Source organism: Octodon degus, unplaced genomic scaffold (assembly GCF_000260255.1).
Source record: "Octodon degus isolate 3935 unplaced genomic scaffold, OctDeg1.0 scaffold00285, whole genome shotgun sequence".
Lineage (NCBI taxonomy): Eukaryota > Metazoa > Chordata > Mammalia > Rodentia > Octodontidae > Octodon > Octodon degus.
In genome coordinates, this window is record NW_004524861.1 from 322,916 (window position 1) to 341,384 (window position 18,469).

An 18,469-nucleotide genomic window follows, 5' to 3' on the forward strand; every position below is an offset into this window, starting at 1 on the left:
AGCAAACATACCTTTGAAAACTAAAAGTAAAATATTTTCCAGTTATACAAACTCAAAATATTCTAATATCTCCAGACATAGCATATAGGAAATAATAAAGAAAAGTACCTTAGGTCGGGGTGTGTGTGTGTGTGTGTGTGTGTGTGTGTGAGAGAGAGAGAGAGAGAGAGAGAGAGAGAGAGAGAGAGGAAAGTAATAGAAAGTCAGTGTCACTTTCTGAGAAGACCTACTTTTTATCTCAAAGGGAGCAAAGAGGGAAACACTTTTTTGAACTGGAGTGAGAAAGAAGGAAATAATCAGCTCCTGTAGTTTGCTGTTGCTTTGGGAATCAATATAAAGATCTTTGAAGGGAGCAAAAATTGGGAGAACCAACTCTTTCTAGAGGTCTTTCCTAGTACTTCCTCTCACTTTTAGAGATAGCTCACACTTTTACCATCATCTATGTGTCCTGTGTATAATCTTTGTGATAGTGTTATGAAATAATTTTCTTTTAAAAATAATATGCCTTAGGCAAGAATAGGAAGAGAATCCTGGTGTTTTTAGTTTGAGTTTCTAATTTCTTAAAAAATGAGAGTAAGATTTTGCTTTCTCAGTGACAGCAGTGAATGAAACATGCTCAGGCAGTCTCACTAAAGCTCAAGAGCTGGCTGGTCATCTGGTTTTGCCGTAGGGGATTGAGCCACACATCCCAAGATTGGTAGTGTCTTCACATCATCCAAATCAGTCTTAGTGAAAAAAGAAAAGTACATGCAGGGGGATATATAAATGGCTAGTCAGCCATAAGTTGTATTTTGAAAAGGCTGAAGAGAGGATGACCCAAGGATGTACCCTATGATTGAAATATAATTGAAAAAAGTAAGCTTTGAAAAGTACACAGAATTGGAATAGGTGAGATGTGACCTGGAGGCCAGGTGAGGGCTTGTAAAGACTGATGTTAAGTGTAGGCTTATACTTACAGTGAAGTGGTGGCTTGATTTAGGTGTGAGGCCAAGCTCTTAAGTATATTCCGGAAGTAGTCAGACGTTAGGCTCATTCTCTGCAGAGCTGTTATTCTAAGGGGTATTATCTGCCTACTGAGGCAGCAACTGTAGTTCTTAACATAAATGGGTCCTGTCTCCTATGGTTCTGCCATGTTGGCCGTAACTAACAAGGTCAGGGCAACCTTGTGGCCTAAGGTGAAGCTAGGATATACAAAGTGGCGGAGAATGGAGACTGCATAACCAGTGATAATGAAGGTTAGTCATTTATTCTTTCCTGTCAATTATTCCTGGAGAGGCAGAGTGACAGGTAATTCACAATGGGAACTTAGAGTTATAGTTTGTTCACCAGTTCATTCATTCATTCATGGTCTTTTTGAATGCCTCTTTGCCAAGGTACTCTTCGAGACTGCTGATTTCTTCATGAACAGAATACAGTTCATGCTTTCATGGTACTTATGTTTCATTGAAGCACCTAATAAGCCTGAAGAAAAAAGTCAGTAATGAGAAGTGCTGTGAAGAAAAATGAAGCAGGGTGGGACAAGAGAATGGATTGAAAGGTATTTAGGAGCCTAGAGATTTATTGTAAGGAAGTGGCTTATGTGATCTTGGAGGCTGGCAAGCCCCAAGGCCTGCATGTGGCAAACTGGAAACCCATGATTGCTGATGATAGAGCTCCAGTCTGAATCTAAAGGTCCAGAAACCAAGAGACACAGTGCTCTAGACCAAAACCAGCAGGCTTGAGACCCAAGAACAATCTGTGTTTCAGCTTGAGTGCAAAGGCAGAGAAAGACAAATCAGTGTGCCAGCTCAAGGCAGTAAGGCCACAGGAGTTCCCTCTTACTCTCAGGAGAGTCAGCATTTTTATTGTGTTCATGCCTTCAACTGTTTAGATGAGACCCATTCACATTATAGATTACATCATGTTTTTAATCTTTCAGTTTAAATAAAATGTCAGTGGGGAACTACCCACCCCCTCCTCCCGTCCCTCTCTCGGGGCAGGAGCTTTCTTTCTCTCAATAAATATATTCTGTTCATAAATAAATAAGTAAATAAATAAAATGTCATCCAGAAGTGTGGAGGACCACCTTGCCAACTTACCTTGAAACAAGAACAGTTGTCTCCATTTTAACTGAACCTGACACTATTTCCATGTATTGGTATGTACAGAGCTGGCTAGGACTTTTTCTTAGCCCTTCAGTTGGCTCTACGCAGTGCATATTAGTTTAGCTGAGGTGCTAGTGGTAGTCTTTGGAGATGACAGGTGTGTTTCTCTGGAATCCCTCCCTGCTCCTTTGTGTGAGGTGGGTTGAAATAGGATTAAAAAAATCAATGCTCTACACTGTTGACTGGGATCAAGTCTCTAGAGGGTGACTTTCGGGGTCTTGAAAAATTACACATCAGAGCTAAAACACTGATCCCAGAACATTAGATACTATCTCAGTTGTGTTATGCAGATTACTTTTTCAGCATATTCTCTCTGCATATTGAAGAGGTAAATGCAGGCCTCCTATCTACAAAGCCCAGTTCACAGCACGTACCTACTTCTTGCCATTCTCACAGTTACTTATCCTCAAGCTCCTCCTTTCTTCATGAGTGGATATAACCTGAGTTAGGTCTTAGGTTGAGGCCTTTGTTCCAGATAGTCATCATTATGGCTGGACTAGAAACCCCTTGTCTCCACCTAACTACAAATATGCTTTAGTGTCTTTATTCTTGCTATGAGTTGCATTGGGTGTGGTAGATTGGAATTAACTTGTCAAGATTCCAGTAATTTATCCATGGGATTACAAATATAAACTTTCCGGACTAAGATGAGGACCAAGAAGGGCTCTCTGTACAGAAGCACCCTTATAGAAACACCCATAATAATGTTTAAACATATATCTGGGCAGCTTGTTTCTGAGGGATTGATGGATAATTTTAACTGTCACAGAGAAGGTTGGTTGGTAGTCCTCGAATTGTGGTATCTAAAGATAGACAGGCTCCAAGTTTAGGTCAGTGGCTTTTTGCAAGGATTATTTGAAGAATAAAACTGTCTTGATTTTTGACATGCTGCATTGCTAGAATTATTTTCTAGTGTCTATGGGATGGCTGTGTGGCAGAATGGAATACACTTTCTATGTACCTCTTACATACAGTAGCTGTTGAACTTAGCTTGTTTTTGTCTTAGTTCAGGCTTGTCAGATGGACCCTGAGACTTGTTCCTTTTGTAGACATAACAGAACTCAATCTTGAGTGCTAGAAACCTAATGTATGATCTCTTTTTCTTCTAATGATTAAGGAAAGAACTGGTGAAAATAATTTAATTTATTAAATAATTTATGACTTTAAAAACTAAATTCTTGCTTAACTTCATAAAGCAGTTGTTAAATTCTAACTTTTTGAAGGGCCAGAGTGTTTCGGAAATCTTAAGATGTCAGAGATACAGTCCACAAAAAGCAGTCTGGTATGAAATCAGTAAAGCTGCCAAAGCACATATTTAACAAAATAATTTTAAATGAGGATTTAGTTCACACTAGTTTGAATGTTAAAAAGCTTTATGAAAATCATAATCTGGACAGATTTTTAAAAATATTTCATAAAAGGGAAATGTATCCATTGGATACAAAAGAGTATTGGAGGATGGTTCTTTAGGCATAGGGACATGAGTGCAGTGTTCAAGAGAAAGAATTTGAAAGCTAGAGCTAAATCTTCAGGTTTACATAGCATTTAGCTGTATATTAATAACCCCTAAGACTCAGTTTACTCATCTATTAAATGAGACATTGCTTGTCATTTCATTTATGCTTTTAACGAGTCACATGTAAATTCTGTAACTAGCCTTTCTTTGTTCTAAGTCTATAAGCAGCCTTCTTGGGTAGGGAAATGAATCATCAGGTTCCATACTGTTTCCTCCTTATATATGCTCTTGCTGTTTCAGCTCTGTGATTGTAAAACAGTATACCAAATACATTCGCCATAAATCTCACCAGTACAGAATTCTTCGTGCTCTTACTGTGGGTCTTGTTCCATCATTCTCTTTTGTTGTCTTTGTTAAACTTCTCTAATAAAGTAGCTATACTAATTTTTCTCTGTTGGTAATCTTTCTCTAGGTTCATTAAATATGAATGTTCACAAAGCTAAATCTTAGGTATCTTTGTCTTATGGTACATTGCTCAAGGAATTTAATTTTCCCTCATTGCTTCACAAATGACAACTCCCAAAGTGTCTTTCTCTTAGATCTCTGAGGTTTATTTCTGTATCCTGTTACCAACTTGATATTGCCAGTAGATGTCTCAGATGTCCCAAACACATGTTGTCTTTTTGCTCTGTGTCTTCTTTGCCTCCCCATTTGTTATATTTGGATTCAGTATTTGTGAAGGACTCTTATTCTTACTGTACCCCTTACTAACTCTGTAAACATGGGCATCTGTAGGATAGCACCTGTCTATATTAATGTAGTTAATGTAAAGTAACATCAGATAAAATAAATGAAACTAAATGTTATTTTAAAAGATCAGTAGCAATGATGGCAGCCATATTAACGGGATACAGTAGTACTAGAAATAAAAGAGAAGACATACCACAGATTTTTTTTTAATGTATTTAATAAAGGGTCTATAGGGTCTCACTACATAGATCAGACTTATGGTGATCCTCCTGTTTTCAGTCTCCCAAGTGCTGGAATTACAGGCGCATGCCACCAAGCCCAGTCTCATTTGCTATCTCAGTGCACCCCAGGGGTAGGGCTGGCACGGCACACCAGAGATCGAACCCTTGTCCCTTCGCCTGCCTAAGCAGGTGCTTTAGTCCGCTGAGCTATCTGGCTGGCCCCATACCACAGATTTTATCGGACATTAAGTTGAGCAACTTAGATGGGATGAGTCCTTGAAAACAGTTACCAAAGCTTACTTCAGAAAAAAACGTTACCTGCACAGTTAGCTCAGTATGAATAGAAGAATTTAAATTTGTAATTAATTTCTTACCTCAAAAAAACTCATTATAGAACACTTCACTGAGGTTTTCTATGAAACTTTTAAGTATGAAATTATGTTATACCCAAATTTTTCAGAAAAGAAAAGCAGAGGGAACACTTTGCATTTTACTTTATGAGGCCAGTGTTACCTGAATATAAAGGTAAACTAGAATTCAGCAGAAAAATAGATAAAAAAAAGCCTCAAACAGAATTCTGCTGTACTAAAATCAGTATATAAAAGATACTACTTTTGTTCCTGCTTACCAAGTGGGATTCATTCCTGGAATGAAGTATTTGAAATCAGTTGGTGTCATCATGTGACACAAATAAGAATAAAAAAAAAAAAAAAAAACCTGTATGAATATCTCAATAGATTGGAAAAAAAATCGTTTGACAGATGTCAGTATTCTCAATAAACTAGGACTTTATGAAATTCTGTAGTGAATTGGCAGTGAAGAGCTGTTAACTTTTTTCCAAAGATCAGGACCAAGAAAATGATGCTTTGCTTTTAAGCATCAAATTTGACATTATTTGGAAATTATACTTAGTGCAGTGGGGCAAGAAAAGGAATTCAGAGGTGCCCAAGTTACAAGTGAAGAAATGAAACTGCTTGGGCATATGGAAAAAAAAAACTCCAAAAATTCACCAAAACAACAACAAAAATCTGCTACAATGAATAAGTGAGTTTAGTACTACAACATTGTGACAGAAAATATAATTATATTTATGTACTAATAATGAACAATTGGAAAATTTAAATTTAAATGCTCATTTTAGCATCTAAAATGAAAGTAGGGCTGGCCAAATAGCTCAGTGGATTAAAGGGTCCGCAAACATGCTCAGTGGCCTCGTGTTCCATCCCCCAGCCTACCTTGCTGCCCCCGCCCCCAAGGCTCACTGAGACGCCATTTGAGATGGTGTGGTGGCTTGCGCCTGTAATGCCAGCTCTTGGGAGGCTGTAAACAGGCAGATCACTATGAGTCTGATCTAGTAGTGAGACACTGACCACCCTGTGGATCCTTCCCTAAAAAATACAAAAAAATAAAGTAATCATGGAGAAGATGAACAAAATTTTGTAAGGTGACTATAGCAGAAATTGTAGAAATTGCTAAGAAAACTTTAACCCAAATAAAGGAACATAAGAACCATATTGATGACTCAGGAAGCTCAGAATTATTACACAGGTTGAGAATTTATAATTGGAAAATCTAAAATAGCTCGTAACTCTTTGGGAATGTTACATTGTGGATTTCCTTATTAGGGATGATAAACCTGTATGAAATGTCAGATACTATCCCTGAGTGAAAGGGTATTCAGGAACTGTACTAATTTTTTTGCAACTTGTATGAAAATGTGAAATTATTTTAAAACAAAAAATTAAAATCACTGTTTAAAAAATGGAAAGCAAGACATGAATGAAAATCCTTGTAAAACTTTTGTTTTATGTATATCCAGAACATATTAAAAAGTATTACAGCTTAGTAATAGGGAAAAATATGTTTATATCAGAAGATACATGAATGAGCCAACCAGACAGCTTAGTGGATTAAAGCATCTACGTAGGCAGATGCAGGGACCGGGTTTCGATCCCCAGTGTACCATGCCGACCTCACCCCTGGGACACCCTGAAAAGGCGATTGAGACTGGGTGTGGTGGCATGAGCCTGTAATCCCAGCGCTTGGGAGGCTGAAAACAAGAGAATCACTATGAGTCCAATCTGTGTAACGAGACCCTGAAGACCCTGTACTAAATAGAGAAAATGACAACAAAAAAAGGTTTGTAAATGTCATCTAAGCCCATGAACAGATTCCCAGCTTCATTACTTACTAGGAAATACAAATGTAAACCAAAATAAATTGTCATTGTATACTATAAGCTTAAGTGACAGTCACCAGAAAGTGGACAGCTACAGCTTATACATTGCTGGTGCAAATGAAAAAAGGTACTGGCACTTTGGAAGACAACCTGGCATTTTCTTATAAACATGGGTTGAGCAATCCCACTTCTAGGTTTTTACTCATCATTCTCAGTGACCCCTTAACTGGAAACTGCTCAAATATCTAAGTAGTACATTGCATGATGTAGTGCTGCTTAGTATTAAAAAGGAACAGAGTGGATGATTCTCAGAGCTATTAGGGCAAGTGAAAGAAGCCAAACAAAAATTACATAATGTGTGATTTCATTTATGTATAGATCTAAAACAACTACACAGTTCATTGGGGGGAGGGCAGAGATTTATCTGTGGAGAACATTTTGCAGCGATGGAAATGTTCTGTATCATACTTTTGGATTTTGGTGTAGTTACTAGACTCTGAATTTATCATGACTCATCAAATTGTAATTGATGCTAGTGCATTTTTTGGAGCCTTTGTATGTGCCACTTTCTCTCTAGAAAGCTCCCTCGCCCTGCCTCATTAACTCATCGCAGTGTTCAGAAGTTGCTTCAGTTATTATGTTGTCAGGGGAATCTATTTGTTCCTGAGCCTAGACTAACACAGCCTGCTGTTGTCCTTGTTGCCCTTACCCCAGATTTTGTTACAGTCAGGCTGGTAGTATTGCACTTAAGGTCTCTTTCTGTATAACCACAAATGCTGAGGGGTTAAGTGCCAGTTATGTGTTCATAGTGCTTGAGACAGATACAGTAAATAGTGCACTATAGATGTCCAGGCCTAGGACCACCAATCTCCTGCTCAGAGGTACAACAACCAAGTAAACCACAGACAAAACTTTTATTTTAGTTATAAGGAGCACTGAGATGGTCAAAGCCAATGAGGCATGGTGTCTTTGGCTTTTATTATGTGTAGAGTTTGATTGGGGGATGTTCTGGTGGGGGTGCAGGAAGCAGTGGAGGTGAACTGCTGATCTGCTCATGGTTCAAGAATTGAGGAACAGTGCATTTTTGGGAAATCACACAGATTATGGTTAACTGGTAACTTGATTGTCTGCTAACTGGATTACTGAGCTAGACAGAATTTGCACAAGTCAAAGTACTCAGCTGCCATGTTACCTTGCTTTGAGGCACCAGAACCTCACAATCTTTTTGCTGGCCCCAGCTCTGATCATTGGCTTAAAGATTAATTTGCCCTTCACCACAAGCTTTGTGGGTGTAGGACAGACTCAATTTATTTTTATGCAAATTTATTAATATTAATTATTGCCTGAGCAGAAGTGAGAGTTCTCTGTCTACTCTTCTCTTTTTTTAGGGGAGGCGTCAGTGATTTCTGCTGTGGTGCCCTGGCTGTTTCCGCTGAGTCGTGGAGTTGCACTGCTGTACTGTGCCTAGGAAGTCGCAGCTGTCAGTATTCACTCATCTACCGTGGCTGTGGTGGAGATTTCTTGTGAACAGCGTAGGTCATCCTGTTGCTGGGCTGTCCTTTCTGAGAATATAGAGAAGTCTTGCCTTGCTGTTAACTCTTCTAGCAGAAAAAGAAACCTGTTCTAAGGCACGTTGCTGGACCTGGTCACCTTTTTCTTTGATTTCCAGCAAGTTTTCTTACCTGCCTTGGTAGCAGTAAGTCAGCTCCTGTGCAGCATGCTTCCTTCTCTCCTGATCCTAATGCTCCAGAAGGGAGTTGTGCCTCTCAGCAGGCTTAGGGGAGCTCATCTTCAGGCAGTTGAACAGCCTGAGCAGAGGCCTGTTTACCTTTGCAGGAGGTGAAAACAGTGTCCGCTCTGATCAGCCTGTGATTGGTCTTTCTTTCTGAGTATGAGAGGCCATCACTACTGTCCCTGAGCCCTGTACAGACCCAGTTTCCATGATGAATGTGTACAATATTTAATGAAAGACCTGACTACTAAAACTTACCTCTCTGCCTCTTCCCACATCTGTTCCCCCTTATTTTTCTATTTTCTGGGCAAGAGGGGATTCAAGTTAAGGTAGGAGATTAGATAGGAAAGCCATATGCATACCTGATCATTTTATGAGTAGAGTTTAATGTTTAAATCACTGTTAGAGTTCCCTTCATGATGACTGTCTTCATTTTGGCAGAGTTTTCAAAGCTTGTCATTTCATGCAGTCCTCACTGGCATTAATCAGCCCAGTTACCAATTCTGATGGTGTTTTTCTGGAACTTTCTTTAAATTATATAAATTTAATTCCTTAACAATTTCCATTATATTTACATAAAACCCTTTTTATTTATTTTTAACCCTGTCAAAGCTACATAATTCTATTCCTTTCATTTAGATTATTGTAGCCTCTCTGGTTGTCCTATTCCACTCTTGCCCCCCATATACCTGCAGGATAATCCTCACATACCAGGAGCCTGGTCAAGGCATCCTCCTGGTCCCCATCTTTTAGTGGCTTCTCTACTTTGCTGGAATTCACCTACTTACCATAGTTTGTGACCTAGCACAGTGTCTGGCCCATCGTAGGTACTAATATTTGTTGAATTCTTTGCATTGTAAGTCCTATCAGGAATTTTGTGGTTGTTAGCCTTGTCTTACAAGTCCACATACAGACAGTAATTCTTTATGCTTAATTGGTTTTTGTGATGAAGGGGTAGTTAGTACTAAGAGCTGTATTTCTGTGTCTTGTTTTGTTTTGAAATGGATTCTTACTGTATTGTCCTGGCAGGTCTCAATCTTCTAGACACAAGTGTTGATGAATGCTGGGACTACGAGTGTACACCTCAGAACTTGACACTTGGCTTTCCCTTTAGGAACAGCCTGCTTTCATGTAATAGGGATAGAGTGAAGGATATGTTAAAATCTAGTATTCAACTGGGTAAAAAAGTTGCCCTGACATTCAGTTTGAGAACTTTGGTTAGAACTTAGATGGTACTCTTGATGTTCCAAATACTTAGAACAGTATTTTTTGTGGCTTTTCTTTTTATGTCTTATGTTAATATATTCATTCTCATTCATATTTCTTTCTCTCTTTCTCTTTCTCTCTCTCTTCCTCCCCCTCCTCCCTCTCCCTCTCTCTCTCTCTCTCTCTCTCTCTCTCAGTGCTACATTTTCTACCCTGCATTTCATCCTTTCAATCATTTTGGACTCAACACATGCATGACATTAGGATGGTGTAGTGGGGTAGAGGCGCTGTCCAGTGAAAGCACCTCATTTGTTATGCAGGGGTTATGTGTGCTAACCAGTTTACTAGTTTGACTTTCCAGTCAACATTAACTGTTAGTTATTTCTTAATGAAAGCTTATAAATTTCTCACAATTTAGTAGTCTTAATAAACACATAAGAATGACTGGTTTTAAGTTTTAAAGTGTAGAGCTACTTTTTAGAACATGTTTATTTATAATTATTTGCTTTATTAGTCTCAAAGTTGAATGTGCATTAATACTAGTGACATCTAGATTGGAGAAACTGCTTATTCTATTAAGTTTGTTTTAAAAGAAACTATCAGTTATGTACATAAGTTGGCATATGCTAACCAAGGCTCTGTGATATTTTTCCTTAATGTGTTTTTTAATGAAGCAGCTCTTTAAATATAACAGTCTGTGTTAATATCACTAAATAGAGAATGAGTACTCAAATTTTAGGTTGAAGAAGTTCATTTGATTAACATCACATTTTGTTCCATTTTGCAGCCACTTGGTGAAATTTTTGGATGAAGCCATTAAATTAATTGCTTGCCATCATGAGTAGAAGCAAGCGTGACAACAATTTTTATAGTGTAGAGATTGGAGATTCTACATTCACAGTTCTGAAACGATACCAGAATTTAAAACCTATAGGCTCAGGAGCTCAAGGAATAGTATGGTAAGTTGTTATTGCTAAACTTAGACAGAGATTGATTAACAATATGTTTTTATCTCATTATATAGATACCTTGGTAAGTAACTTACTTAAAAAAAATTAAAACTATAAAAATTAAATGAAATCTGGTAGATTGTTTTCTTTAGGAATTAGTGTTTTATTATTATTTATAAAGCATAACTGTAAACCAGCATGGCTGTTGTTAAGTATAAACTATGATTAAACATTTGATTATATGCCATATAGAGACATATCTGTAGCAGGAAAGAATAATTGGCATGCTTGTTTCATGTGTACATCTAATCCCATAGCTAATTATTTAATAAGAAGCCTCACTTAATCATCACTTTCACACTATAATGAAACTGGAATTTCAGAAATCTTATTTTACACTGGAGAATGAAGTCAGCTAGTATTATCTCACTATATGTGTTTCAAAACTCATATATTTCTTTAAAATTGATTTCCAAGATAATTGCTACAGAATGTCCAGGCTTTTATGATCAGCATAATTCCTTATAAAATCAAATGCAGAATGTTCCTTGGGATAGTTCTACTAATGATTCAAAACTCACTAAGTAAGCATATAATGAGCTAGTGTTTGGGGGACTTCTAAACCACACTGAGGTATAATTGTATCATTATTACATCTTCTTGAACCAAATTTGTTTTGAAATCTATTTAAAATACAGGTCTTGTTTGTAATCCAATACTTGTGCCAGATTAGAGAGAAACTTACACATATACACAGAAAGACACCCATAGGGCTCTTTGCACCATCATATATGGTAGCAGAAATCAGAAATAGAGTAAAATCTGTCAGCTAGAGGAAAAAAAAATGTGATATAGTCATATAATAAAATATTGCACATTTAAATGACCTGGAGCTATCTATATCAATGAGGGACAGTATCAGACATGTTGACTGGAGTTTAAAAACAATACTTATGTCACTGTACCATTTACATGTTGTTTAAAATATGCAAAATAATGCCATATATTTATAGGTGAATCCGTATATAAAAAAGATGAAACCATACATGAACACCAAATAGGGTTTTACTTATCTCTGAGAGTAGAGAAGAGGGAGGAGCTTTATTTGTAACATATTTCTAGCAGTTGGGGGTCATTCTATACACTGCACTCTGGTTATCACTTCAAGCTGTCACGTATAATCAACAAGCCAACGACAAATTAAGGAAACATTATTATATGCTCAATACATACACTCATTATTAGAATTCTCAAAACCCACTCAGTTCAGATTCTACATATGTGATTTATGAGCTTCAAATCCTGTTTTCTTACTTAATTTACTGAGTAGTTATGAGAAGTGTATTTGCTATTAATGAACACTTATACTTAAAAATATGAATATTTCTGTTCATTTATTGTCACAGAAGTGTATTTTACAATCGGTGTACCAAAATTAAGAATAAAACATTGCTTTAGAAAGGACCTTTAAACGAATCCTCTTAACCAGTACCTATCCTAAGGAATGTCTTCAAATGTTTACTTAATTCTCCTAAAAGATTACTTTAAAGTAGACAAATACTAAACTTTGGGGCTGGGGAGATAGCTTAGCAGTCTAAGCAGCTGCTTGGTAAGCATAAGGACTTGGGTTCGATCCCCTGAACCACATGCCATGTGGGTCCCACACAGAGCCAGCCACCGAGACCAGATGTGGTGCCACATGCCTGTAATCCATGTGCTGGTGAAGCTGAGACAGCAGGATCACTATGAGTCCGAACTGTGTAGCAAGACCCCATTACTAAATAAATAAATGAATAATTTTTAAAAGATGTAATACTTTCGTAATTCTGTAATGATCAATTGAAGAATTTAATTTGGGGAGTGAGAAAAGGATTATTTTTGACCTTAGCCATAGCTGTAAAATTCACTGGCCATCCACTAGGGCCTCTGAATCAACAGTGGTTTGTGATTCGTGCACATTTAAGAATCAACATTTGAAAGCCTATTTTCCTTTGATATAAAATAATGGAATCCACTCATATGTTTTGACCTTAATAGCTTAAAGTAGTCCTTTTATTTGGCAGATAAACTATTAATAATAATGAATTTAACAGTTAAAACTTGTGTTTTCTGAAGACAGTAAGAATTTCTAGTAATTTTTATGACACACATCCCCCCCATGTGATTTTGGTTTTTTTTTAATTTGGATAGGACATATCTGTAAATTTGGCATTTTTAAAGATTATATTTATTTACATTTTGGTATAATGATATATATTTGTATGCAGTAGTTATGGCATGTGTAAAGTGTATAGACATATCCATGTATTTATTTAGTTATTTTTCTGTATTTAGTACTGGGTCTACAGGGTCTCACTACACAGATCGGACTTGTAGTGATCCTTCCTGTTTTCGGCTTCCCAAGCACTAGGATTATAGGCATGCGCAACCATGCCCAGTCTCATTCGCAAGACAGGCCAGGGATCAAACTCTGGCCCCTGTGTCTGCCTAAGCAGGCGCTTTAATCCACTGAGCTATCTGGCTGGCCCAATATATCCATTTATACAGTACCATTTTCTTAATCCATACGATTTTATGCTGTATTTGATATAAAGTAGTTAGAAAACATTCAACTTTTTGGTCAAATAAGGAAATCACATTAATCAATAGTGAGCTGGCTCTTCAAATAGTACACAAACGGAATAATCTCATAGCATGTTGGGTGGTCTAATACGAACAGCAGCATAGCCTCATGCTTTAGTCTTCTTGTCTCTGCTTTCCTTAAATTTTGTGGCTAATCATGTGCAAATTACTTAGAAATCATTGTTTTAATTTCTCTTCCAAAGCAAATTTTAAGGGCTTAGCTTTTTTAATTACAAAGTAATCTTTTATTTACATACTTCTATGTGTACCTTTCCTTTTCTGTTTTTATTTTGTATCCAGAAGGATGGAAGTAGTATATTTATGTAGAATTCTTAGGCAAATATTTTGAGTACTTGCAGCTCATTGTCTCACTGAATCCACTAGTGTCTTAAGAGCCAGTTGCTCCACATCGTACAAGTGTTCTATGGTAAGTCAGAGGACAAATGTTGAAATCATAGGTTAAGGAGTGACCTGATTGTGTTTGCCTTTGGAGAAAGTGAGGAATCTATTTTATATAGTGTTCCATAAATTCTATTTTATAGAGTTTTGCTTAAATTTTGCTTTTTTTTTTTTTAATTTCATATTGCAGTGCAGCTTATGATGCCATTCTGGAAAGAAATGTTGCAATCAAGAAGCTAAGCCGGCCATTTCAAAATCAAACTCATGCCAAGCGGGCCTATAGAGAGCTAGTTCTTATGAAATGTGTTAATCACAAAAATGTAAGTGAATAGTTTAAATATCTTAAGTATATATCAAATTAACTTTTAATCACAAATACATGAATAGCAAAAACTTTTTAAATATTAGGAGCTTTAAATTGTTCTTTCAGATTGAAAATTTGTTTAAAAGTCATAAACACACATCTCTATAGTGTGAATTTTTTCTTAACCTTATTAAATGATAGTAAAAAAAAAAAAAAACTTCTGAAATTTAGATTGCATAATTTCCTGACTTTAATTTGCAAAAGGAGTTTTAGGGAGATGTTCTAAAACAGTTTTATTCAGGAATGGTCTCATCTTTTGTTTTTTGTTCTTTATAGAGATAGCATTTCAGAAAACTATAGCCTTAGCACAAGGATAATATTGTTCTGCTTTTACTTTGACCCTAGAACTTAATAGAATTAAAATCACTGTTTTCTATTTCATTTCTTTCTCTCTTTCTTGCCTGTTTACAGCCTCCCAAGAGCTGGGATTGCAGGCATGTGCTACCACGCCCACCTCAATTGCCCTCTCAGGGCACCCCAGGGCCGGGGCTGGCACAGCAGGCCCAGGGATCAAACCCCCTGGCTCCTGTGTCTGTTTGCAGGCACTTTAATCTGCTAAAGTATTTGGCTGGCCCACAGTTTAAGTCACTAAGTTGCCCAGGCTGGACTCAAACTTGGGAATGTCCTTGCATCAATTTCCCAGAAGCTGGGATTACAGACATGTGCCACCTTGTCTGGTTTATTTTGAGAATAAATAGTTGCATTTTTTAAATTTATACTACCCATACTGATACTTTTATGATGGTTTTAATGGAATGATCACTCCAAGCTTAGAGGAAACAAACTACGAGGGAATTTGTGCAAGGGATAAATTTGTAAAATACTAAAATGGAAGCATCTGGCTAGAGACACTACATGGTGTATGTCCAAATGAGTTAATCTAATGTGCTGCGTACTCAGTACTTCTAATGGCAGATAACACTATTGAACACATTTTGAGTTAAGATTATCAATCTTCTGTGTACTGGAGGTATAAGTTTTTACCCTTCTAAAAAGTTTTTACCCTTTTAAAAAGATTTAAAAATCTTTTTACTGGAGGTACAAGAGTAAAATACATGGTTTTTAAGTATTAGTTTCTTTAATTGGGAACCTTACCCTGTTGTTCTAAAGGCAGAACAAACACCAGATATCTCAGTCCAGTTGTAGTTTAACTCTGAAATGATAGTGGTGGATAGAAAGTGCCAAGATCTCTTCAGAGAGATTTCTGTGAGCTTCAGTGAATAGGGAAGACTTTGGACAAGAGTAGACTTATACTGAGTCTTAAAGATCAGGTAAAACTTGACTTGAAGAAAGAGGACCTCCCAGAAAGAATGAATGCATAGGAAAAGCCCAGAGATGGAGGTTAAAGTTAGTCATTAATAATAAAGAAATTGTATAGCTGTTCATGTTCCAGGTAGGAGCTAAAGATGTTATTCATCAAGGTTTTGTTGGTGGTCTTTCGACCTTTGTAGAGCTGCTGTTCTGCTCACAACTCATAACCAACTGTTTCTTGGTGAAGTATTGCCTTTGTTTTCTTTTGGGCAAGAGTTCTTTAACTTCTTGCTCCCAATCCTGTGCAACTGCAAAGAAAGATGGCCTCATTTGCCCTCTAGCAGGAGCAGTACAGTGGAGGGCTCCAAACTCCACTGCTCAGGGAATGAATATAAAACTAAATATCAAGCCAGGTGTGGTGGCACATGCCTGTAATCCCAGCCCTCAGGAGGCTGAGGCAAGAGGATCATTGCAAGTTTGAGAAAAGCCTGGGCAACAGAGTTTAAGACCCTATCCCAAAAAAGATAAGGAAAAAAAAAAAAAAACCACTCAAAATAAAACATGTGAGACACAGGGACTGGGGTTCAGTCCCCCATGCCGGCCCTATCCCCACGGTATGCTGAGACAGCGAATGAGACTGGGTGTGGTGGTGTGCACCTGTAATCCCAGTGGTTGGGAGGCTGAAAACCGTGAGGATCACTGTAAGTCTGATCTGTATAGTGAGACTCTGTACTAAATACAATGAATGAATGAATGAATGAATGAATGAATGAATGAATGAATGAATGAATGAATGAATGAATGAAGTGAAAACAGAAATGATAACTGTGCTTTTCCAATCATGGATGGACGGATGGATTTTTTTTTACTTTTTAAAATTTTTTATTTATTTTTTTTTTTTTTAAGTAAGTATACATTCTTTCTTTCTCGTCTAGATTTCAAAGGAGAAATTTGGTTGCTCTCCCTAGCAGTGAACCTGTGGCATGTGTGCCATAGTGGGCTGTCTGTATCATTGGAAGCTCTGAAAGGTTCACCATTGCTGCCCTAGAGTGTTAGAGATTGCGTTTTTCTGTGTCTGACTTTTCATTTATTGGCTTTGCTTTCTAGTTTTGTCACAAGAAACTTTTGGACATATTGCAAAACTTGGGTGTCTATCAGAAGTTTCCCGTTCTGCCTAATTCTTAATTTTATTTATATAGGTGCTATTATTAGAGACTCTTTTCACAAATGCCTTTTGAAAATCTTCCTGTTGTATCTAGTTGAGTTTCTCTCATCTGTTGTTATTGTCATTCTTCTTGACCACAGAAGGGGCCGGGGAGATGGCTCAGTGGAATACGCACTTTCCTGGCAAGCACAAGGGCCTGAGTTCGATCCCCGGTTCCAAAAAAAAAGCTTGTGACCACAGAAGAAAACTGTAAATGCCTTCTCAATGAATTTGTTTCTAGTAATTATTACTTCTATCAACATAGCCATGTGCCACTCACTAAGCAGTCCTTGACTTTTGCCTGTCTAATTGCTTGTTATAACTTCCCTTATTTCTCCTTTTGAAAAACAAGTAGGATGCTGCTTTAACCTTACTTATTGCAACTTAGTTGATACATAGTTCAATACCATACAGTTGGCCCATTTGAGGTATACTGCTCAAAGGTTTTTACTATATTTACTGATATGTGGGACAATCTCTGTAGTCAGTGCAAGAATATTTTCCTCATCTCAGAAGGAAACTGTGTATCTCCTGTCATTCCCCTTCTGCCATACCTGTGTGGCTCTGAGCAACCTTTAAACTCGTTTCTGTCTTTTTATGCTTGTTTTTAACACCTCTCTTCTCTCTTTGGATTTCCTAGATGTCAGTGAAAAGAATGTTACTACTTGTTCACATCTTTGCATGTGCAGTTCATTTGGTGGAGCAACTCAAATTAAAGCAATCAGCTGCTTTCTTTCCTACTATTATTTCCCCCATCTTAAGCAAGTTTGTTTTACTCTTCTGGTCTGAATATTATTTTTCAGAATTTATTCATTGCATAGATATTTAAATGTCTTATATAAGCAGAAGTTAATGCATTTGATGAATAACGTACATTCTGTCTTCATGAAGTTTATGTTCAAAAAAACAAGCATTGCCGTATTTAAGTTGTTGGCAGACATTTAAGATGTGTGTCAGGTTCATTGTTGTAAAACTGAATAAGCCACAGTTCTTTCTGACAAGGATCTTATGTGGTCTAGTCAAAGCCATTGTAAAGACCAGACTTACAGTGCAGGGTGAGTGCTGTATTACATGGAAAATAACTGCGGACAGAATAGAGACAGTACTCAGTTGCCAAAGACGAGTTGTTGTCAAACCTCAAAAGAGGCTCACCTGGATGATTAAGTGACAGGCATAGGGGATAGATATTTAAAACTATCAAGAGCTTTTTATTTATTTTGTGTGATACTGGCCAGTGTATCTTTTCTCAGTAACATTTTTTACCAAGCTAGTTTCTCTACACAACTAATGTATAGGACAAAGAAGAAAAAAATATTGCTAGAATGTAACAGAAAGATTTTTAAAGTTCAGTGTTAAGACTATTCAAAAAGAGACAAAAGGAGCCATATTTTTTGTTTTCCATTTCTCATCCTTGGCTTCCAAGTAAAAGAACACTAAGGGTCCTGTTAAGTTCGTTAAATAAGGGTTCCCGCTACTCTTCAACTAATATAACAATCCTAAGGAATGTCTAGCTTTCTGGCTCCCAAATCTATAACCGTAACTCTGGGCATGTCTACACAGTCAAGAGCTTTTTGAAATGCCCTCCTTGAGATTAATTTAGTGTGGCTGAAATGTCAAGTTTCATACTTAGCAGATGAAATAAATTGATGCCATCACAGTGGGTGTCATAGGTACTGCTGGCAAAATTTAGAATTTATTTGTTGGCTATAAGTTTTTTGTTTTTGTTTTTTCTTTTTTAAATAAATTTTTTACTATTACATGTTTAAAATTCACGCAACATACAATCACATTGAGGAGTGGTTACATGTATATATTACAGCTTATTCCTTTTTTTTCATTATTTATTTATTTTGACATCAGTTATTTTTATTTTAAAGAAAAAAAATAAAAACAATGGTACAAAATCTCAAAACAAGATTTTAGTAGAGTAACAATGGTTAGTACATTGTGTATTGTTACTGCCAAAGTAGTTTCTCATATTACAAGATATA

At 36.9% G+C, this 18,469-nt stretch overlaps 1 protein-coding gene across 5 annotated transcripts in view; it reads left to right on the forward strand.

The window, feature by feature from the left end:
* Mapk8 (mitogen-activated protein kinase 8) overlaps positions 1–18,469 on the forward strand; it is a 168,964-nt gene that overhangs the window by 114,318 nt on the left and 36,177 nt on the right. For 4 of the 5 annotated variants that reach the window (XM_004646958.3, XM_004646959.3, XM_023707239.1 and 1 more), the window contains exons 2-4: positions 8,139–8,282; positions 10,476–10,647; positions 13,850–13,979. In XM_004646958.3, coding sequence (XP_004647015.1) covers positions 10,526–10,647; positions 13,850–13,979 — 252 coding nt within the window. In that variant the 5' untranslated portion in view covers positions 8,139–8,282; positions 10,476–10,525. The remainder of the gene's footprint in view (positions 1–8,138; positions 8,283–10,475; positions 10,648–13,849; positions 13,980–18,469) is intronic. The other variant, XM_004646957.2, reaches the window with a different exon arrangement.